The following is a 23,597-nucleotide window of genomic DNA, read 5'->3' as shown; positions in this document are numbered from 1 at the left end:
AACTAATTGAGGGTCCTACAAAACAAGGTACGTTTTCGTCAATAAAAATTTATTTTTCAATGCTAAATGGATGCATGAGAACGATGTAAACACTTCCATTATCCATTAAAATGTACATTTCACGAAATAATAGAGCCCATTCCCATTTTTCACAGTTCGATGATTGACCAATTCTATCGAAACTACAGACTTTAACTCAAATGAATAAAGGAAAAAAGTTGCGGGAAATCAAATGAGGAAATCGTACTCAAAAAAAAAAAAAATGAGTCAGCAGTTTCATTTTTAAGCAGATAAGTACTATCGGGGGAAATTAGGTAGTTACAATTATCATGCCCAGACGTCAGTTAGCGGGCTTGACGTAAGGCCACTGCTACGAAAAATTTCAAAAATTGTTTGAGAAATAATGAACATAATTTCTATTCCAACAATTCCGACGCAGAATGCATCACCAACAGCGATATCCGTTATTTTGTAAAAGACAAAAGGAATTGCGTTACCTACACCCTTTAAGGATTTTTTGACTGATAAAATCCAATCAAAAATGTGACGTCTTTAATTTCTCCCGCCGTGTTGTATTGTGTGTATTCAGTATTCCCGCAACTTACATAAACTCTTAACATTTTCATTATTTAGTGTCTATAATTGATTTGTTTATTTAACTTTGCTTATACTCGCTTTGTATGTTTGATTGATAAGGATCTCTTTGAGTCAAATAACCATATTTCATTTCTTATATTTAGTAGCATTGAAACGGCGAAGGAAATACGTGCGTTATTATTACAAGAATTTCGGTCTTTTGTTCCATTGTATCGGAAAAGAAATGTCCATTTTAGAACCTTTCAAGCCTCTGATTTTCTTTTATAAAACCGTCGGTTTGGCTCCAATTACCAGAAAACCAGCAACTTCGTCGAAACAGTTGCTTTACATCCTACCAATCATATTATCGTCCATTGCTTGTTTATGCATTGCAACATTTCTTTTGGCTTTTCCACATTTTCAGTCATTCAGTTCCATTCATACAATAATTAATTTTGCTGCTCAAATAAGCTTCGTCATGATTTTTCTCTCAGCCAATTGTCAGTCCTTTTGCTGCAAGTCGACGTACCAAAATATCATTTATCGGATTCGTCAAATTGAGAAAAGAGGAAAAGAGAAATTTTGGTATAAAAGTCCTGGAAATATGAAGTTTAAGTATTTGCTGAAGGTTCTGTACATTTTTTGTTTGTTTTTTGTGTCGCAAGGACTAGTTTTCGTTGAAGTATTGGAAACTTCGACAGGTTCAAAACTGTGGTCATCTTTTTTTACTTCTGTACTCCGCTTAATAACTCCACTCGCGGCAATTCATGTAATTCTATTCGGTGATATTGTCACAATGTTCATCTTGGAGATCAACGAACAAATAACGAACTTAATCACGATCACCTTTTCCCATTCGTCGGTGAAGCTTGAAATTTTAAAAAGTATCAAATTGATGCACATGGACCTTTGGAAATTAGTTACGCAGATCAACATGTTTTTCGGTTGGAATTTACTGTTTCTGATCATCAATTCATTTGTGTATATAACGTATCAGTTATATTGGATTTTCCTCGCATTGGAACTGAAATGGAATACGCTGGCACTGATCGGTAGGTCGTATGCTGAGCTGGAAATAGTGCTTGTGTGAAGTTTGTTTATCCGAGCTGAAGCTGAAGACTCGGTCAATAATCGTTATACAAGTCACTTCGTTAATGTGAAAAGTATTTTTCATCCATGCGGCGTTAATAACCATATTTTCTCCACTCAAATGCGGTGAGAAGATAGCATTTTGTTGACAGTTCAGGTGAGAAAATTGCCATTTTCTCAACTCTTTTTTCCCCCCATAGGACAAGAGTTTTTCTCTTTGCAACAGTCACTCTGTTTAGGGTTTAAAAAATGATGAAATAAATTGATGTATTTGTTTCGTGGATAAAAAGGGTTATTCAGGCCAAGCTCGGATGAAATATTACGTGTTTTGGGGAGAAAATAGGAAATTCCAACCCGAGCGAATTGCACGTCTCGCTTCGCTCTAGGCAAAAACTTTCACTCTTCTTGGAATTTCCTATTTTCTCCCTTTGGTAAACAAATAACCATTACATCATTGGAATCACATAGTTTTATGTATAATTGTAGACTAGAATTTCCAGAATTTCAACAAAAATCAAAATTTAATTGTTTGAATCATTTCTAATAAAAATCGATTACAGAAGGTTTGCTCTCACTGTTATACGGAATGACGATGCTATTCATTTTAGTAAACTCGTGCCAGTCTAGTGCATTAAAGGTGTCCTAAACATTTCCATAATTTTATGTATTTATAAAATTTTACTGTGTGCAGATAAGGCATTTAATTGAAGGCATCGAATTGTATGCGTTTTGGGCGTCAGACCATACGCAGCTATATCATTTGAAACAGGAAATCTTCAGTCAAATAAATTCCCTGCCAATATACGTTTCAGGTAGCGGCTTTTTCACTATTGACCGACAATATCTGGCTGGGGTGAGTTTTTTAAGTTGTGAATCCGATGATTCCGTGAAAAATCATAAAAATTTCTTGTAGATAGCTGCTAGCTGCTGCATGTACATAATAATTTTCATTCAGTTTTTTGTATCGTCAAACGTATAAGGAAAGATCTTTCGAATTTTATGCAAATAAAATCAAATTTTTATTTTTTGAACTTAAAATGTCGTCTCATTTTCCTCATTTATTTTCTGTATGGCAATCTAGAAGAACTTTTACATTGGTTCAGGATTTGTTTGCATATCTAATCTGTTATTAAATCTTCGTTACTTGGTTTGGTCCACTTAAACCACTTAAAAGGATATGTACTGTTGAGGAAGTACATTATTTTATCGGTTACACGTCGAAGAAAGCAGCGTTCAAACGAATCGCTTTAGGTCATAGCTAGTGATTCAATAAAAATGACAATGGGCTTTTATAACGAAATATTTTTGTTGCTTCTTAAATACTTACATGTATTATGTCTGCGTACGAGGTTACACAAATATTTGTCAAATGATTCATTGTCGTTGGAAACCATCAATAAAAGTAGAGCCTGTCCGCAACGATATTATATCATTACAATTTCATTTCCTTTTTGTATTACACAACTCTGAACAGGTATTTAGCACAACGCTATCAAATGATGCGTTGTTTGCAGTCTAGAATCATTACCACGCTAGAATCGTTACATTATAATTATGTCCGTTCATAAACTACTGTACTTATCGTTTCTTTCTGTTTTTTCCACTGTACTTAGTATCTACCGATATATTTGACTTAATGTATTCAAAATCGCTAGAAGGTTATTCTCAAGGCTTTCCCGCAACTCTATCATTGCAAGCCAATTCATACTGTCAACATTTCAATTCTTTTCATTATTTGCTATCTATAATTAAATGGTTTGTGTAATTTTTGGTTTCGTAATATTTGATTCATCCAGGTGTTTCCGATTCAATTGAATCTAGTCGCATAGAAACACCAAAGAAAGTAGGTCCGTTTTCATTTAAAGTATTTCGGTTCTGCGTTCAGTTTTATTGAAAGAAATGTCCATTTTAGAATCTTTTAAGCTTCTACTTAGTTTTAACAGATTTATTGGCTTAGCTCCGATTACTAAAAGAGGAAAAACATATTTTAAACAATTCCTTGACCTCTTGCCGGTTTTTTTATCATCAATTGCTGGTTTATGCATCGTAACTTTCATATTTGTCGTTCCCCATTTTGAATCATTTAGCCCCATTCATACAATCATTAATTTTGCTTTACATTTAAGTTTTTTTCTGGTGCTTTTATCAGCCAATTGTCAGTCTTCTTACTATAAGTCTAACTATCAAAATATTATTTATCGAATTCGCCAAATTGAGAAAAGAGGAAAAGAGAAATTTTGGTATAAAACCCCTAGGAATATGAAGTTTCACTACGTCATGAAAGTTGTTTGCATTTTCTGTTTCTATTTTGTCTCGCAAGGACTACTTTTTGTCGAAGTTTTGCAAGCTTCGGATTCGACTCCGGTTAGCTCGAAATTGTGGTCATCTTTTCTAAATTCTACACTTCGACTAATAACTCCGTTCGCGGTAATTCATATAGTTCTGTTCGGTGATATCGTCACAATGTTCATCTCGGAGATCAACGAACAAATAAAGAAAACAAATTCAATCACCTTTTTTCATTCGTCAATGAAAATTGAATTTCTCAAAAGTATTAAATTGATACACATGGACATTTGGATATTAGTTACGCAGATCAACATGTTTTTCGGTTGGAATTTACTGTTTCTGATTATCAATTCATTTGTTTACGTGACGGCACAGTTATACTGGATTTTTCTTGCATTGGAACTGAAATGGAATACGCTGGCACTAATGGGCATGTATTTTTATCATTTTGACTAATTTTACATGGTACATGCGTCGAAACCATACTTTTTCGACCCTCTCGTCATGTAAAATCCATTACATAACTCGGCATAAAAGTGAAAAGTTTTGTTTTCGTATTTTTGTTTACACACGAAAACTCTACTTTTCATCTATTTATCCCTAGTTATGTAAAATACTATTATTCACCTATCGCCTGTAAAATATGCTTCACAGTAGAATAGGATGACAATAGTATGTGAACTGTAAAATGACTATTTACTCCACCTGTAAAACATATCCAGTGCCGGACTGGCTCAAGAAAGCCCTTCGGGCGTTGTATGGAGAAATTTTTCAAAAAGCCCTTCGTTGTCATTTATCCATTCAAAAATCAAAAGGCCTTTCGGGAATCGCCCGAACGCCCATAGGGCCAGTCCGGCACTGAACATGTCCTAGATACTATAACCAACATGGTCCATCTAAACAGAACAGTGCTTTTTATCAGTTCATTTGTTATCGACAAGGATGAAACACTGCTGACATTTTTGACAAGCAACGATCTCTACTTTATGCGGTCTTATATAGCAAAATTTATGTTAAAATCAATGAAGTAAAAGATTTTGCACTAATTTGTTGAAAACGCTCAGATCAAAAGAATTAGTAGACTTGGCAATTACTGTTGCATCTTTGGAAATGTTAATAGAAATTTAGATCATACGTTAAGTTGCACTGCATATTATTGACCATCTATGTACAGGTTTCATTTGAAACAGGAAATTTTCAGATAAATGCGATAAACGTCTTAGGTAGTGTCTTTTTTATATTAACCGACAATATATGTCTGGGGTTACAACGATTCCGTGAAAATTAAAAAAAAAATTGTAGATAGGGGCTAGCTGAATGCATATAAGAATTTTCATTCAGTTTTTTGTGTCGTCAAAGATAGATGGACTTGCTTCACGCCCGCTTACTAACGTTCTGGCATGATATGACAATCCTCCATGAACTTTATACATTTGCTCACGATTTGTTTGCATAATCTAATCTAAATCTATTACCAAAAGTATGCCGCTTGGTCATTTTAAACAAGGCTGAGGAGGTAAATTTTTAGCGGTTATCTGTTTACTAGTCAAAAGAAAACGGCATTCAAACAAAGTCATTTAAAATAGCTAGTAATTCAATAAACACGACAAAGAGCGTTTTTTACCGAAAAATATTTGTTACACTTCAAGTGCTGACATGTATTATGTTGTCTGCCTACGAGGTTACACAAATATTTGTCAAATGATTTATTGTCGTTGGAAATCATCAAGAAAAGAAAGTAGAAACTGTTGGTAAAAATATTGTAGCATTACAAATTGTAACAAAGTTCATAAGTTAAGGTACTGTTTATCTACCGTTATACATTGAAAATTTAAATTCGATAGAAGTTGTATTCGTACTCACATTCATTCGAAAGAAATTAAGACTTCGTTTTTGCATGTTTCCCGCTACTCACCCATTGAAAACCCATTCACAATGTCAACATTTTTGTCCCTTTCATTATTTGCTATCTATAATTAAACGGTCTGTTTAATTTCGATTTTGTAATGTTTGATTGACCTAGGTCTCTTTGATTCGATTGAATTTCGACACCATCAATTTCATTTAGTCGCACCGAAACACCGAAGGAAATAGGTCCGGTTTCATTAAAAGTATTTCAGTTTTATTGAAAGAAATGTCCGTTTTAGAATCTTTCAAGCTTCAATTTTGTTTTAACAGATGCATCGGCCTAGCTCCGATTACAAAAAAAGGAAAAAAATATTTTAAACACTTCCTTGACCTCTTGCCGATATTATTATCGTCGACTGTTGGTTTATGCATTGCAACCTTCATATTTGTCTTTCCCAATTTTGAATCGTTCAGTTCCATTCATACACTTATTAACTTTGCTTCACATTTAACGTTTGTTCTGGTGCTTTTATCAGCCACTTTTCAGTGCTTTTATTATAAATCGACCTATCAAAATATCATTTATCGAATTCGCCAAATTGAGAAAAGGGGAAAAGAGAAATTCTGGTATAAAGCCCCTAGAAATATGAGGTTTCACTACTATCTGAAAGTTGTGTCCATTTTCTGTTTGTATTTTGTGTCGCAAGGACTACTTTTTGTCGAAGTTGTGCAAGCTTCGGATTCAACTAACGTTGGCTCAAAGATGTGGTCGCCTTTGCTTACTTCTTCGCTTCGACTGATAACTCCGTTCGCGGTAATTCATATAATTCTGTTCGGTGACATCGTCACAACGTTTATTTTGGAGATCAACGAACAAATAACGAACACAATCACCTTCTCACATTTGTCAATGAAAATTGAAATTTTGAAAAATGTTAAGTTGATGCACATGGACCTTTGGATATTAGTTTCGCAGATCAACATGTTTTTCGGTTGGAATTTACTGTTTCTGATCATCAATTCATTTATTTATGTAACATCTCAGCTTTACTGGATTTTTCTTGCATTGGAACTCAAATGGGATACGCTGCCACTAATGGGCATGTATTTTTTTCATCTCGAATGCATAGCACTGCTCCTGCTGAGATTTGATCAGCCTCCGAATATTTTATATGTTAACGCTAGGAGCAGTGCTATGCTAGTAGATATATAGACATTGACGACAATTACAAGCAATAACTTATCTAGCAAAATTTAGATGATTTCGGTGAAAATGCTCAGGGCATCAATTCTCATGACATCTGTCTCCAAGTATTCGTAACTTGACAGATGCTTGTATAAAATTCCATAAGAACTGTCAAGTTACAATATCATGAAGTTACGAATGCATGAAAATCGGCGCCCAGGTCGAAAGAAGTAGAAGAAGTCTGTGATAGTCTGAAGAATTTTGCAAAAGATCTTGGTTGTTAATAGCTATCATTGAGCAATTGTGTTTTTGAAGTTTGATTTTAACACAGAAATCTTATGGCCCCTACATTTGTCGAAATAATATTTCTAATAAAAATTGATTGCAGAAGGTTTGTTTTCAATGCTTTACGGTATGACGATGCTCTTCATCTTAGTAAACTCTTGCCAGTCTAGTGCACTAAAGGTTTCGTAAACATTTTCTTAAATTTTACAAATTAATCTCATTCTACCACGTATACAGATAAAACATCTGATTGAAGGCATCGAATTATATGCATTTTGGGCGTCAGACCATGTGCAACTCTATCATTTGAAACAGGAAATTTGCAGTCAAATAACTTCCCTCCCGATATACGTTTCAGGAAGTGGTTTCTTTACTATTGACAGACAATATCTGGCGGGTGTAAGTTCTTTACAAGTTGTGAACCTGACGATTCTAAAAGAATCATTCAAATTTATTGCAGATAGCTGCTAGCTGCTGCATGTACATAATAATTTTTATTCAATTTTTTGTAACATCAAAGGTGTAAGGAAGGATGAATGAATTATTTACAGAATTTTATACAAATAAAATTGAGTTTTTAAAATTTTGAATTTCAAGATTAATTTGTTTTTTTATTGTATAGATGGAAAACAGACGATGCATTGAGAATCTGATAAAAAATTTTGTGGTTCTAATGTTACTTTTGGCATTCTCCACCCTTGGACGTTTTCACCACCTGGGTGAAAACAAACCTTTTTGTTCCGGGTGACATATTTTTCATTCAGGCTGATCAAAAAGTCACATTCCAAACAATACATAACAACAATCTACTTTATTATCAAACATTTTATTCATAACAATTGCATGAAATCCTTAGCAATACGCAAAAAGTGACGTGAGTGGGAACGAAAAGTGAAAGAAAATGTGAGAGAAAAAGTTGTTTTTTGGCTCTATTGGTGAGAGAATATGATGTTTTTTGGTCCACTTGACCTAAATAGTTTTTTTTATTGAACAAAAGCTTGTGGAAACCGATCTTTTCGAAATTGCCCATATGGAACCTTGGTTAGACTGTAAAGGTACCACAATTATTTTCAGTGCTACATTCTTTGCGCTCTATTTTAATAACTTCACTCTTGTCAATATCCATGAAATGTCATTTAGCAGTGAAGTTGGTTCAGTAGTAATTTTATGACGAAATATACTAAAAATGTGATAGAATTTTACGAAAATCTATTACTATCGAGTCTTAGTTTCCAAACAGCATTTCCCTATTATAGTAGCTAGGTATCTAAGCGCAATGAAAGTAGATAAGTAGGTATGGCCAGTCCATACAAGTCGGAGCACATACGAATTTGCATGGCGCCACCTCAAACGAACTCATTTCTAGTGGAAATTTGCACTAGAAATGAGTTCGTTTGAAGTGGCGCCATGCAAATCCGTATGTGCTCCGGCTAGAACAAATTTGAACGTTTGACCATACCTATATATTTACTTTCATTGTCTAAGCGTCTGTGTATCTAAGCGTACGTTGATTATGTCGTGGTAAGTCAATTTTTTCGTTGGAAATTTCATCAATTTTTACCAACTCCTTCAAAACTTGTAAAGTTCTGAAAGAACAGGTTAAGAAAACCAAGGTTCTGAAAGAACAGGTTAAGACACTTCTGATTTGATCACGAAGGCGGGTGACACGCAAATTTTGACAAATAGATGCTTTTTGTTGAACACATGCATTACAGATTGTTTGAAATGTCAACTTGACAAAAAGTTTCTTTTCTTCAAGTTGACATTTCAAACAATCTGTAATGAGTTTGTCCAACAAAAAGCATCTATTTGTCAAAATTTGCGTGTCACCCGACTTCGTGAGTGTCTTAACCTGTTCTTTCAGAGCCTTGAAGAAAACCACAGTGGTGGATGACACCAAATTTTAAAAACACACTCACTACTTATAGTTTGAGGAATCCTGTTCTTTCAGAACCTTGAAAACTTGAACTTGAACTTATTTTCTGTGCGGACACCTATGTTCTTTCATTTCATAAACTTTTTTATGAATGAAAGACCAATAGATGTTCAACAAGTCATTCTTGTCCGAAGATTGGTACGCTCACCCTACTAAATACTAAACAGAACAATAAATCCCTAAGAATATGTCTCGTGAATAATAGGTTGTGAATAGAATGAATGCATTTCATTCACGGTTATTCAAACAAACAAAATGTTTCATCACTGACAATGTCAACATCTGCTACATTTTTCAACTCATCTACAAAATGTCAATAAACCTGGCAGCACCGAGCGCAAAATGGCTGCGTGTCGTCGGTGTCGTCGTACGTTGATGATGTCGTGGTAAGTCAATTTTTTCGTTGGAAATTTAATCAATTTTTGCCTGTTCCTTCGACGAACTATTCACTTTTTCGGATAATAACACATTCAATAGTTCAAATCGGTCACATTACAATAAAAGTGAGCTGAAATATTTGTCCATTGTGTTAACTCTGCGGAGTTTAAAAGTTGAACGAACGAGGCTTTACATCAGTCTTGGATAAGAAAAAAAAATCAATAAAAAGACGAAAAATATTTTTGCTCGAAATATAATATCTATTTGGTGCTATCGGGAGTTAAACGGCTAAAAATACATCCAATCAATGCGATGCATAATTTTTTGATTAAACGACTATGCAACAGAGTTTAATGCGGTGTTCATTCAATGCGATTACTTTCCTCTACATCTGTAGAATGTAATGGTTGTCAGAAATTCAATATGATGGAAGGAATATACTTCCGACAGTGCAATTTTTTGCAGAGAAAAAAAAACTAATTTACTTTTTCGCCTCGGATCGAATATCAAATTGAACCGATTATAACGAAATTACCTAATATCCGGTATAATGTTGCCCGTGTTTTCTCCTCCTTGCAATTTATTTTTCAATTCAATTAATTTTTACTTCGAAAATATCGTCATGTAACTCCATATGTATAGATCTGCATATATCTATCCAATAGACGTTTCACCAATTTTGCATAATAAATATCAGTGTTGTATCTCTTCGGACGGTTAGATGTTTATTTGAGGAAAAAAAAAGTCCGGTTGAAAAATTGAACAAATAAAATATAGCGAAACTCTGGGGCGAGTATACAGTTGATAAGAACGTAATATTTTATACTCTCTTGTTCGCTGGTTAATCGCATTTCTGGTGCGGCTTAAATTATTCAATGTTGTGTAATGATAAGTTATCAGCTGTTATACCGAGACACTAAATTCAATTTGTTTCACTTTTTGCGTGTTTTTTGTTATTTACATTTTTTTCGTTGGATTATGAGTTTAACTCGATAAATTTTGATTTGACGCCATACTAGACTCCGTGGCAGAAATCGCTGACATCGCATTTTTCGAATATATTATGAGCATTTCGTTCAATGACTTCTCTCCTATCGGTATAGTAGCTGTATCGAAAGCCATTGGAAAATATATCCCAGCTCTTTCAGAAAGTGTTGACATTAGAAAAATTGATTTTCAAATAAGAAAATTTCATTTGATCAATCGATTCAATCGACTGTCTAGACTTAACATATTCATACAGGAAGTCACAGATGTATCTTGTGACCTTCATCGACCGATGCTAGTCCGTAAATTAGGATTAAAATCATGATTGTTTCATGAATTGCACTGTGCAATTCACAAGACCATCCGCTTGTGTCAGCCTATACATCTCTCTCATCCGAGGCGAAGATTTTTCTAGAAAAATGTTTCAATGTCACATCTGCTATCTTCACTTTGTTTGTAACCTTTAAGTTGACATCCTTCGATCCCGTCAGATTGAAATCTAGCGATAAGAAGATTCCAAAGCTATATTGAACATAAAAAGTTGAATTATTCTGAAGCGAAGTAGTTTCTGTCCGCTCTATGGTTTGACGATTCGGCGGTTGATAATTATTACTGTTTTTTTTGTACTGGAAAACCATTGCTATCGCGTCGAATCATCAATCAGAATGTAACTATTTTGCTCAGAGCCGGAATTTGTGGTTGTCCCTTTGTGTCGATATAATTTGCATAAATATTATTGAAGCATATGAAGAGAGATTTATCAGAACCCGTTAGGTTAAATTTCATTTTTCTTATAATTCACTAACACCAATGTTCCTTTATCTTGTAAAACAACGAATTCAACGTTACTTTTAATGTAATTGCCATAATAAAAACAATGGCAAAAGATTATGGTGTTATCAGCTGAAGACAATTGAAAATGTTTAGCGAATTATAAGAAAACTGACAGAGAACTTGACGGGTTTCGATAAATCCCTCATCTTATCAATTTTTAGCAGTTGAATTTATTCAAACGATATGTTTCCTTGTTTCGTTTCAGCTTGTGTAACTAATAACCTATTACTTTAGACTAGTAAATTTTAAAAGAAAATTACTGAAATATCTTCGAAGCAACAAAACAAATTAAAGTGACAAAACAACAACAACAAGAACGGATAAAAGAAATACATCAACCAATACCAAAACCACAAAAATTACTAATCAATCAAATCAAACCAAAACAAAAAAAGAAAAAGAAAAAAAAGAAGTATAGATTGCAGGCGCATCAAGTACGCTACAATTTTGTTTATTTCCTCTTCTCCTCATTGGAAGTGGGAAATTCAATAACAAACAAAATAAACAACAAAAAAACGGCAAATTATTATAATCGAATCCAAAAGTCTAAAGCATAGAGTGTATATTCATCAACGGCAAGCAGATATATGATTGAAAAACTGAATCATCTTTAAAACCAACAACAACAACCACCAAAATTTAAATAAAAGAAACAAAACTGTTTTATAAGTTCTCGTGTTAGAAACACAAAATTATTCGTAAGTTTAAATTAGATTTTTTTTTTGCAACAAAAAAACCACAGTGGAAGCATTAAATTAGTGATTTATAAAAGATAAAACAAAAAATTAAAATAGAAACTAGAACTAGTTCAAGTGCGCGTGGTATACACCCACTCCCCGAGCAAGGGTTTAAAGTGTAATTTAAGGAGAAAACAAAAACCACCCCGGTGAAATCCAAACGCTTTTAATTCGAACACAAAACAATATTTTATCATCAAAAAACTAATAATTTTACTTTGAAAATACTTATAATTCGAAAACCGCGATTTATAATACAACTAAAAGAGAAGTATAAATATTACGTGCTTTACAAAACATAAAACGTGCGTGGTGACTGTAAAAGACTGATCAGACAATTTACCTTATTTTAATTTTTTTATTTTTTTCGCTCTTCTGTCAGCCCGATGCTAATCAATTTCGGAAAGCATCTGTTGTGTTTTTGACGACGGAATAATTTTTAAGAAGAAAAAGACGACATCAGTAAACAACAAATTAAAAAAAAAACGAATTTATTATTAAAAAATCAACAAGAAACTGCATACGGTAACTTAAAAAGAAATTTAAAAAATTAAACAAAATACCAACTCAGCACGCATTTACGACATTAAACGTTAAATTAACAAAAAAAATAATTAAAAATTAAAAATAAAATTTAAAAAATTTACACCAAAACCTAAGGAATTCCAGCAGAAACATCGCAGAGTATTTTTTCTTCAATTTTTTTTTGTTCTTCTTCGGAACTCTAATTTTATTTGTGATCATTCGGAAACCAGAACAAGGAACGTTACAGTCTAATATTTTATCTTCTTCCTCTTTTTTAACGAAACAAAATAAAAAATTATTTCTCATTTCTAACCATTATTTTCGTTGTTGAACAATTTTCGTTCGAAGGAGATAATATAGAAATTATCGTCATAACGGTACAAGTGATTGAATTGAAATTTAAAATAATAATAACAGAACCAAATTTTAGTATAAATTAAAATAAAAATTAAAAAATTTAAAAAAAAATTAAAAACGAAAATTCAGTACAAAAGTGATCGAGAGACAATTTTCTCATTAAATTTTTTTTTAAATAAAAACAAATACAAAAAAAAACGGAAATAAATTTTGTGTCAAAAAATAATTCTTCCAACATTTTGAGAAAAAAAAATCAAGAAGATTGTCATACTTCTCCACAGACTTTGAATGGTTTTTTTTTTATTAAATAAACTTACTATACCGGCAATTCTTACAAAGACATTGTTGTGAATTGAACAATTTTTTTAGGCTTCACAATCTTCTGATATTTTAATTTCATCATCGATTTTTTTGAATACAAATTGTACGTATGTTTCTTGAATTTACTTGGAGATCTACTGGAGATTCTAAAATTATAAAACTAGAAAAGGAAATTATTGTAATAAAAAGAAAACAACAATTCTGTGATATATAAATAAAAAAAAGAAAAAAAAAAATTAAAAAAAGGAAAAAATATTGACTAATAATGAAATAAAAAATATTAATAAACAACTATACTGTGATATACGAATAAAGAAAAAGAGAATAAAGAGAAAAAAATGAAACTAAAAATAGTTGTAGCTTAAAAAAAGTAAAAACAAAAAACAACCGATAACAATAGAGTGTAGTACGATTCAAATGCAAAATAAATTAAAGGACACAAACAAGAAACAGTAAGGAAAACGATAATTTGATCGGTTTTTTTTTCATTTCGTTTTGTTGTAAATTCGTATAAATATATATTAAATGCACGAAAGACAATTATATTCATAAATTATAAATTTAAAGAAAAAGCAAGTTGTTGCCTAAAAGAAACTAAAAGCACGTAATTAACTAAAATAGGAAGTGACAAAAAAAAACATTTTTACTGCGCAAACGTACACGAAATAATTAGAAAGAAAAACAAGAGACCTACAACAAAATAAAAATTAAATAAGAGAAAACATTCAACACAAAGTTCTTAAACAACAAAACAGTAAAGTGGTAAAATAACGAAAAACAGAAAAACTAAAATAAAATAAAAAATTTCTTTCACTTTCCCATCAATCATAACATGAATAATGTCGAATAATTTCCTCGGTTTGGATAATAATTCAGCGATTTCCAAGAATTCCGCTGAGTGCCTGTTGAATTTGTTTCAATTCAATATATTGAATAACGGTGGCAGTTCGGGAAACGCGTCGTCGAATCATTTAAACAACATCATTGGAGGCGGCAACACCTCGTCGATCAGTAACGGGTTTGTGAACAACGGAGTGTCGAACACGAAGCCAATATATTTTGGCGGAACGGGCAAACCGGGCGGAAACACGGGACGAGCAATCACCAACACTGGTAATTTGGCGAATTCGTCGTTTGGACAGCAGGACGTCTTTTCGAAAGCGGCTAGTGAATTGATTGGCAACGACTACAAGAGTGGTGTACATCGGTTGAGCAACAGTAGCGGTGATAGTAGTATGGGCAGTCAAGCTAAACCATTTAACGATGGTAAGATATTTTCATTGTTTCTGTAGTCAGTTTATCCTTTCCTATTTCCTAATGTTCACTTTACTTGATTCATTAGAAAAATGCATTTTGACAATGCAACTCCAGTTACAGTCAGATACAGTAAAATTTCAGCAGTAATTTGCTTCAGCTGTTTTTCAGCTCATCCACACATTCAACCAAACCGTTTATACTTGTTTTATACGGTCGAAGCTGCTACACGCACGTAAAACTGTGTAAAAAGTTTTGATTTTTTGTGTGGATCAGCTGAAGCAAATTCATGCTCAAATTTCACTGCCTCTAACTGTAACAAGTTTTTGTCACTTATTTTGGTCGTCATTAGCTTTAGAACGAACGTGTTTGAAAAATAGAAAAAATTGTAAGGTGTGCCAACCCCGCTAATGTTTTCCATTTAATTTTCCAGCCTCATCATTTGGTGGTGATTTTAGCGATTTCTTGAATCGTGACCCATTTTTTGCGTCCATGCAAACACCGTCACCGCGTTTGAACAACATTTCAAACAATGCATTCCCTCCAATCGGTACATTCACTTTGGAGTCAACGAACACTCAGCCAAATCCAATGTTTGCACCACCAGCAGACTACTTCAATGCTTCTAACCATAGTAATAACAGTTCTCATATGAATGGTTCCGTCGGAAATGCTAGCAATCCGTCGAATGCATCGTCGGTGTTTAACTCTACTAACAACAACGGAGGCGATCCGAATCAAGCGACCAGAGAGACTGGCATCATCGAAAAACTTCTGGTTTGTTTCATTGATTTCAAATTGTCGATATGAGGCGTCGTATTTACTTTTAATTTATTCTCTTCCCCCGCACAATTTCGACACTTAAGCAGCACTCTTACGGATTCATACAATGCTGCGAAAGACAGGCCCGTCTATTCTTTCATTTCTCGCAATTCAGTGGAAACATTGAGCATCTGAAAATTGGCGATCCGGTTGAATTTGAAATGACTTACGATCGTCGTACAGGAAAACCTATTGCCGTAAGTGAAGAGTTTATCATTGTGCTCTGAGTCGTCCTTTAAAAATGCCGTTCGATTTTCAGAGCCAGGTAACCAAAATCGCTCCCGAAGTAGTCCTGTCGGAAGAACGAGTGACTGGAACGGTCACCACTGAACTGAAGTCTGATAATTCGACAACGTCTACGGGTGGCGAGACAACGACTGGACGCATCAGCTATGAAAATCGCGGAGAATGTTTCTTTTTGCCATATAACAAGGACGACGTTGAAGGCAATGTTACATTGCGAGCTGGCGATAAAGTAAGCTTTCAAATAGCTACGAATCAGCGTGGCAATTTGGGTGCCTGCCATATTCGGTTGGAGAATCCCGTACATCCAGTGAAATATCGAGGTGTCGTTTGTTCAATGAAGGAATCGTTCGGATTCATCGAACGTGCCGATGTGGTCAAAGGTTGGTTTTTTAAACAGTCGGAGTGGTCAAAGCGGGAATTGTAAACTTTATTTCTCCTTCCAGAAATTTTCTTTCATTTCTCTGAAGCTGAAGGTGATATTGAACTTCGCCCTGGTGATGATGTCGAATTTACAATTCAAACCAGAAATGTGAGTTACTTAAATCGTAAGATTGGCGTTCCCGGAGTGATGACTATTTCTCTCTTCAAATTGTAGCTATCACCAGAACAAGGTAAAGAAGTCGCGTGCAATATCACACGTCTGCCACCAGGTTCGGTTGTTTTTGAAGACATTGGTACGACTCTTCATACGGGTCAAGTTTTGAAGCCGCTAGATCGAGCCAATCCTCAACGCCACAATAATGATCCCCTTCCCGGAAGAATCCGTTACCGTGCACAAGATCATTCTGAAGTTGAAGTCCAATTTGGCGATAAGGATCAGGTAACACGAAGGCAAAACGAAAGCCACTTCATCAGTCTTACACTACGAATTTCGATTGCAGAAAGGTGATTTTACACTACGCCATGGCGATTGGGTACAGTTCCTGCTCGCTACCGATCGTCGTGACCAGTTGCAACGCGCTACATCAATTTCACTTATGGACCAAACGTTTGAGGTTTCGGGTGAACGTCGCGAACAGGGTGTTGTATTTTCGCTAAAAGATCAGTTTGGATTTTTGCGCTGCGTCGATCGAAATGTTCGTTTATTTTTCCATTTCACCGAAGTCTTGGACACCGTAAGTCACATAGCTTTGCACCAGTCATAGTGAGATTCTTCAATGCCTTTTCTTATCGCTTTCAGACCCGTGAAATATGCGTTGGCGATGAAGTCGAATTCACAACCATCTCCGATCCAAGTGCAAGTTCGTCGAATATTCGTTTCAGTGCCATTCGAATAAAACATTTACCTCCCGGAAAGGTTCAATTTGAGACGCTAATGGAGAAGAGCGTTGAAGGTTTGTTTACCATTTTCTCTCATCAGATCACGATCTCTCATTTATTGCGATGCTATGGATCTCTAGAATTGTCACTTTTTGACTTTGACCTTTGAAAAACGGCCGTGATTATCATCAAATCTCGATTATCGCATCTGAACTTCCGCATCATATTCACAATAACATTTTTAGAATCAACAAAAGTTTAGGCAAAAATGGTGAAACGGCAAGCATATCGGAACAGAATCATTTGTCTAAAATATCTCTTAGTGTTTGATACACAATCTTTTACTTCATTTGTTTTAACATTACATCTTGTTATATGGGATATTGTGAAGTTATTTGCGTTATAAATTTCGTTCTTCAAACTGTACTGTGTAGACTATGGGCTATGATTCGCGGTAACAAATCAAATTCATCTTTGTCCACCTAAACTTGTAAACTGCGAAGTAACTGTGTGTGGTCGACGGAGTTGTCACACCAACATTTTGTTATAATTCAGCCGTACAACAACCATTTTGCATACACTTTGGTTTTCCTTGAAAGCTATTAACACGCCCAATATGACGTTTTTTATGGGTATTCAACGAATACTATTCGTATATTTCGACAAAGCAAAAATTTAGACATTTTCATGTGGCATTTCAATGTCAATCGAAAGAATTTTTACGGTGAAAAAGTTTCGTAGTTGTCGTCGACTCCTACCACATCGTGTCGTCGATACACAAAAGTTTTACTCCCAAAATACGGGCCATAAAAATTGGCTTGAGAATGAATCCTCTTGATGTTGTTGTTTTCTCTTATTTGTATTGAGGTCCAGCTGGACCATGTTCGACCAGTTCACGTTCTAGTGTGTACTAAATTGTTCTTTAAAAGTCTAATTTCGCTGATCGATAATACGCTCTTATCACTCGATATTTTTCAATTTTCACTTCTTTCAGCAAGTCTGTTAGCGAATTGCTTACATTAAACGTCTTCACCCCGCAAAGTACTTGAGAACAATGAAAGTGTAAAACAGGTATGATCTATTGTCCGCGGCTCCTTTACAGAATCCGGATAAAAAAAATGCGGACAAAAAAAACCGGACAGAAAAATCCGGACGAAAAAAATCCGGATGATAAAAATCCGGATTTTGTAAGACCACCATTGTCCGCCCGGATGACATAAAAATTTGATTTTCGTACTTAAACGCACTCATTTTCATATTATTTTGACATAAAATATGAGTGCGTTTAAGACGAATTAGCCGATCGACCATACCTGTTCTAGACTTTCATTGCTTGAGAGGTTCTCAATCTGATCAAAATTCTGATCTCGTCCCCGTTCAATTTTAGCCCATGGTCTCGTTCTTATTTTACCTTGCACTTTGAAATGGTCCTTGCTGATAGTTGACAATTTTCCATCCACGTACTTAACATCTTCTTTTTGATTTCACACCAAGCATCAGAGAGGGTAATTGTCGTGTGCTCCGTGAATTCTATTCGTGTAGACGTCAGCCAGTTCATTTCCCTTAATTCCCACATGACTAGGAATCCATTGTATCTTAAAGTTTTCGTCTCTCATATTGCCAATATTTTCTCTGATCTGGTGTACCAGGTAATTGTCGTCGAGTCCTTGAATTAGGCTTCCGCATCCATTCATCGAGTCTGTTAGTATCACCACTTTAGCTGCTAGTACACATTCATAAGGTTGGACTGCTTTCCATATCGCCACTAACTCTGCGCTGGTGATCTGGAATAGCTATAACAACCTCCTACATATTCCGAATCCTCATAAATTTTGTCGCATAAATCAATTTTAACTTTTTCGAAACGTCGAGATTATGGCGATAGAATCATTGAATCTGTTACTTCTTATGTTCTGTGTTTATAAAATCTTTTACTTCATTCGTTTCGAGCATTCATTTAACTGGTATAAAAACACATTAACCGGATGCTAGCAATGATTTGAGTCGTTCCAGTCGATTAACAGTTAATCAACACAACTTTTCTTCCAAACAGGTGTTGTGACTAGAGAGGCACCGAAAAGTCCAATCAAATCGCAGGAACGAATGGAGGGAGGTGTGATTACGTATGCTCAGGCCAATAACAAAAAGACTATAATGTATTTTCTAAAAGACTGCGAAAAACCACCGAGAGTCGGAGACCATGTACGCTTCGATATTTGTCAGGTGAGTCGTGCACTCAATTCTATATTCAACCCAGCAAATTTGTTAATCCAACGATTATTTATGCAGGTTAAACGAAACAAAGAGCTAATAGCCGTCAACATCACCGATATCAATGCAACTCAGTCGACCAACGCCATGAACGGTTCAAGTCAGTCCAATGATAATCAATCGATAACGGACGAAGTTCCGCAGCATCGTTCGAACACGAATAATGTAACACGTGCTTCACAAAACAACAAAAAGTCGGAAGATTCCAATGGGACTACGTACCAAGGCTTCATAGCAGTGCTCAAAGAAACGTTCGGCTTCATTGAAACGGTCAAACATGACGAAGAGGTGTTCTTTCACTTCAGCAATTGCATCGGTAATCCGAATTCGTTTGAGCTGGGACAGGAAGTGGAATATACGTTGGCCAAACGAAATGCTAGCAGTGGAGGAGCGTGTTTGCCCGGGGAGAATGTGAAAATTTTGGAGAAAGGAACTATTCCGCAACCGGCTGTTATTGATAAAATTTACAATGGCATTGTCACGAGGCCATTGCGCTGCACAAATCCGAATCAGCAGCAGTATTCGGGATTGATTGACTGTTTGAACGATGCGGGCGAGACGGTGTCCACTCACGAACTGGGCATCACTAGTTTGACCAATAAGCGCGATTTATTGCAAAAAGATGACTACGTTGTTTTCAAAATTGACGATAGTGGCCGTGCCGCTGATGTAACAGCCGTAAGACAGAAGAAACGCGCCAACGTTGATTCGATTAAAGGACAATTTGGATTTTTGGACTACGAGGTCGAAGAGGGGAAGAAGTTATTCTTCCACATGACCGAAGTACATGGAAATGCAAATAATTTGTATGCTGGCGATTCGGTGGAATTTTCCGTTGTTACGAATCAGGTGAGCAAGGTTGGATCCCAATCGAATCGATTAATTTCTTGATTGAAATCTTAATTTTGCGGATCTTAAAATATTTGTTTGTATTCGCCCATGCAGCGCACTGGCAAGTCATCGGCCTGCAATGTCGTCAAAGTCGACAATTCATCCACTCGGCCATCCGGACTATTCATACGCAATAAATTGAACTCTATCGATGAAACTGTGCCTCGAATGATTGCAATTCGTCAGCCTAAAGGACCGGAAGGGAAAGGATTCTCGAACGCATGCAGAGCGATTCGTTTACCCGGTAAGAATACTGTTTGCGCGATTAAATGCACTTTTCGGTTTTACTAAAATTTTCTTGCATTGCAGGCGTCTCGGTGGAATAAACACAAATTATCAACAAACAAAAAAAACAGAAAATTTCTTATACTCTTTAATGTCCAAAGATTCACAGAATAACAATAAAATATTGATGCGAAATGATTTGGCTACACTGTTTTTCATTGCCTGAATAGAGAAAACGTCTGTATTTACACAATACATATTTTGTCCCTGACGATCTACTAGGTCGACAATGGAATTTCATATGACGAACGAAACTTCAACGGAAAATAGCTGGAAATCAATCAAACAAGTCTTTGATTCTTCTGAAGTCACTTCAGTAGTAGATCAGAAAAAGTTCGATGAAGCCACGCTCCAAGAAAAGTCTTTTATTAAAAATGGAATTTCATTCATCACGGGACAGGTTTCACCATACCGTTTATTCTTTAACGGCCACACTTGAATGCGCGGAATGATTGCTTTGAATTTTTGTTAAAGTGATTTCGTTTCTTTTTGTGCAACGTCTCAGTCTGGCAAAGAAAACGTTTATCGTGATGAAAAAGGAGTACTAGTCCTAAACTTGTCCTAACGGGGTGAAGTCGATTAATTTTTGAAAGCTATACCCAGTCTAATATGTCAATTTCCTTCACCTCATAATAATCTTTCACTTTTCATTCTCTAAAATTTGCTATTAGTCGGGGTTCTTATGTCAATCCACACGCTAAGCGTTTCCCGAGTTTTTCAGTTATAGCATTCGATTGGGCTTGAAAAATCATGAAACATATGTCTTTTTCAAAAATAGTCATTTTTCATACATTTTTTGCGCGCGGACTGGTTTTTTTTAACATAAGAACCCAGACTATATTTACTAGAACCATTTCCAAGTAAATCGTTGTCTCGTTTCCCCTTTCAAGAAGCTTGGCTAAGAATCGGGACAATAATTTTTATGCATGAAGATTGCAAGACACTTGAAAGCAATTCGGAACAATAATTTTTAACACACAGCCCTTTCAAGATGTGTCCTCCTGCATTAGTTGAATAGTTTCTTTGATGTGTTGTATAAGTGTATATCACTTATCACATGATTGAGGACGTGAAACGATTTTCACTTACCTTGTTAGCATGCCTGAGTGACATCCACCATTTCGTACGCCTGACGTACCACACCAGAAAAATCGTCTGAATTTCCTGAAGTTCTATAGTTCTAGGATAGGGAATCCAGTGGACCATGAAGACGTCTTTTACCTTTGGTGACTTTAAACTTGTAAAATGTCCAAATGTTAGTCGAAAAAATTGCCAAAAAAGTAAGGAATGTCTAGTGGCTGCTGGAACGAAGAAGTAGCAGGAACGATAGGATTCGACATTATTTTGGAAGATAACTCCATAAACAGTCCCAAAAATATTTTCATCGAGGAAATGAACCAAATACACGAAAAAGCTGTCGTAAAAGTAAATTGTAATTTTCATAGGGAAAATCGCCAATAACATCCCGAACATTCCATAATCCTTAAATTTAAATCAAGGAGAGAGGAAGTAGTGACGAAATGTCGATACAAGAAACACTAAAACTAGTATAACTAGAAATGAGCCATACTTTACAGAACAGAAGAAATTTGTTAAGTAGATATTGTATTTTCGGAGATATTCGACTTTGAAGGTCGAAAGAAAAGCAAATTTCAATTTTTAAGACCTTAAGGCGCACTGAGCCTTTTTTTACATAAGAACCTGGACTATATTGACTACATTAGGGGGGTCCAGAATCGTATGGGAAAATAAAGGTTTCGAGAAAGTTGGCGGACCCCGAGGAAAACGAACCTTCATGACCCACTGATAAAAAATGTATATGGGGCCGATGTGATCCGAGACGATTTATGGGTCGCTCAAGGACGAAATATGTGAAAAACCACGAAAATGAGGGTTAATGAAAAATTGAACGTAACTAACAGATGCTGAGGTCACTTCTTAAGGTGAGTTGGATTATTTCACTTCAGAATAATCCAAAGAGACCGATTTAATGATTTGTAAGTGCATTCGCATCTCCCAAGTCAGTCAAAGTTTCCCAATCTGTTGACCCAGTCTTTGGGTTCTTCCAAAACATTTATGGGATGTACATCGGATATATTCATATCTAACGAGAGCTTATGGCATAAGCTTTCATCGCAAAAAGAAATTTTTTCGAAAACAATTTTTTGAAGCTATATAGAAATCGATTTTGGTGCAAAAATGTCAGGGTCGTGAACTCAGACAATTTTCAAATGACTGTTACGTCAAGACACCAACTTGAAACTTATTGTGTGTGGGCTCGTTAGAAAGCCACTGTCATTACCTTTACAACGACACCTAACACTTAATTTAAAGAGTGACTTCGCCTGACTTTGTATGACTTGGAAATTATCTGTCGATTTTTGTATATATCAATATTGTTAGGTGTGCCCAGACGATATAAAAATTCCAAAAAATGAAAACAACGCATTTTTGTTGTTATTGCATCTAATCTAAGTTGTCTGGACCAAAAAAGTTTGATATTGTCGCTAAAAATTTTTTTCCATAGAAAGTAATGGAAAAAATGTATGGAAAATCACAGCGTTTTTTCACATTTTTCGTCCTTGAGCTACCCATAAACCAACTCGGATCGCATCGGCCCCATATACAATTTTTATCAGGAGGCCATAAAGGTTTGTTTTCCTCGGGGTCCGACAACTTCCTCGATACTTTAATTTTTTGGACCCCCTAGACTACATGCTTGGCTCAAATGCGTATAAGAAAAAGAGGTAGTTGCAGACGACAGAACTGGGTAAAGCTGAAAAAGCCAGCCAAGGTATATATGGGCGGAGGTGAGGTAATGCCATTCATTTGTGTTTCACAAAATGTTGTGCCTATCACAAAACAGATAGCCCAGGTTTCTATGTATTTCTTTGATTTTAATAAAGTAAAGAGATGGCGTTTGCATAGAACTTTCGTTTTACCGCACTTCTGATTCTATTGCATTATCTCAGCCCAGATACCTTGGAAAAAAAACGTCGGTAAAATTCTCTAACCATTTTCATTCATTCAAGCAACTCATGTTAACATAGAGACATACCTGAGACATAACGTCATCAACGTTTATATGAAACCCGATCTTTATGAATGGAATAGTGTTCGTTCGGCAAGTGAAAATTCGTGTTTACAGTTATTCGGAACAAACCTGTATTTACCATAATTATGCTTTAATATTCTGTCGACTACATCAATGGCTATAGAT

General features: G+C 35.3%; 1 protein-coding gene and 1 long non-coding RNA gene across 3 annotated transcripts; both read left to right on the top strand.

Annotated features, from left to right (window-relative positions):
* The first annotated feature begins 2,181 nt into the window (after window positions 1-2,181).
* Window positions 2,182-2,702, top strand: LOC119066122. The gene is made up of 3 exons (XR_005085703.1): window positions 2,182-2,302; window positions 2,357-2,518; window positions 2,579-2,702. It is a non-coding gene; the product is annotated as an uncharacterized LOC119066122 (long non-coding RNA).
* Window positions 2,703-9,488: 6,786 nt separating this feature from the next.
* LOC119066121 (cold shock domain-containing protein E1) lies at window positions 9,489-20,515 on the top strand. Of its 2 annotated transcripts, none has more exons than XM_037168406.1 (14): window positions 9,489-9,595; window positions 11,614-12,106; window positions 13,970-14,614; window positions 15,036-15,379; window positions 15,472-15,621; window positions 15,684-16,050; window positions 16,114-16,199; window positions 16,266-16,490; window positions 16,552-16,785; window positions 16,851-17,004; window positions 18,984-19,153; window positions 19,220-20,050; window positions 20,147-20,336; window positions 20,402-20,515. In XM_037168406.1, the coding sequence occupies exons 3-14, from the start codon at window positions 14,188-14,190 to the stop codon at window positions 20,416-20,418; spliced, it is 3,195 nt and encodes a 1,064-aa protein (XP_037024301.1). In that variant the 5' UTR covers window positions 9,489-9,595; window positions 11,614-12,106; window positions 13,970-14,187; the 3' UTR covers window positions 20,419-20,515. The 2 variants fall into 2 exon arrangements, with proteins under 2 accessions (XP_037024301.1, XP_037024300.1); XM_037168405.1 differs by having other exon boundaries at window positions 15,469-15,621.
* Window positions 20,516-23,597: the final 3,082 nt, after the last annotated feature.

This window comes from Bradysia coprophila, chromosome IV (assembly GCF_014529535.1).
Source record: "Bradysia coprophila strain Holo2 chromosome IV, BU_Bcop_v1, whole genome shotgun sequence".
In the NCBI taxonomy this organism is placed as follows: Eukaryota; Metazoa; Arthropoda; class Insecta; order Diptera; family Sciaridae; genus Bradysia; species Bradysia coprophila.
Note: the sequence above shows the minus strand (reverse complement) of the source record. Positions and strands in the feature narration are given on the sequence as shown.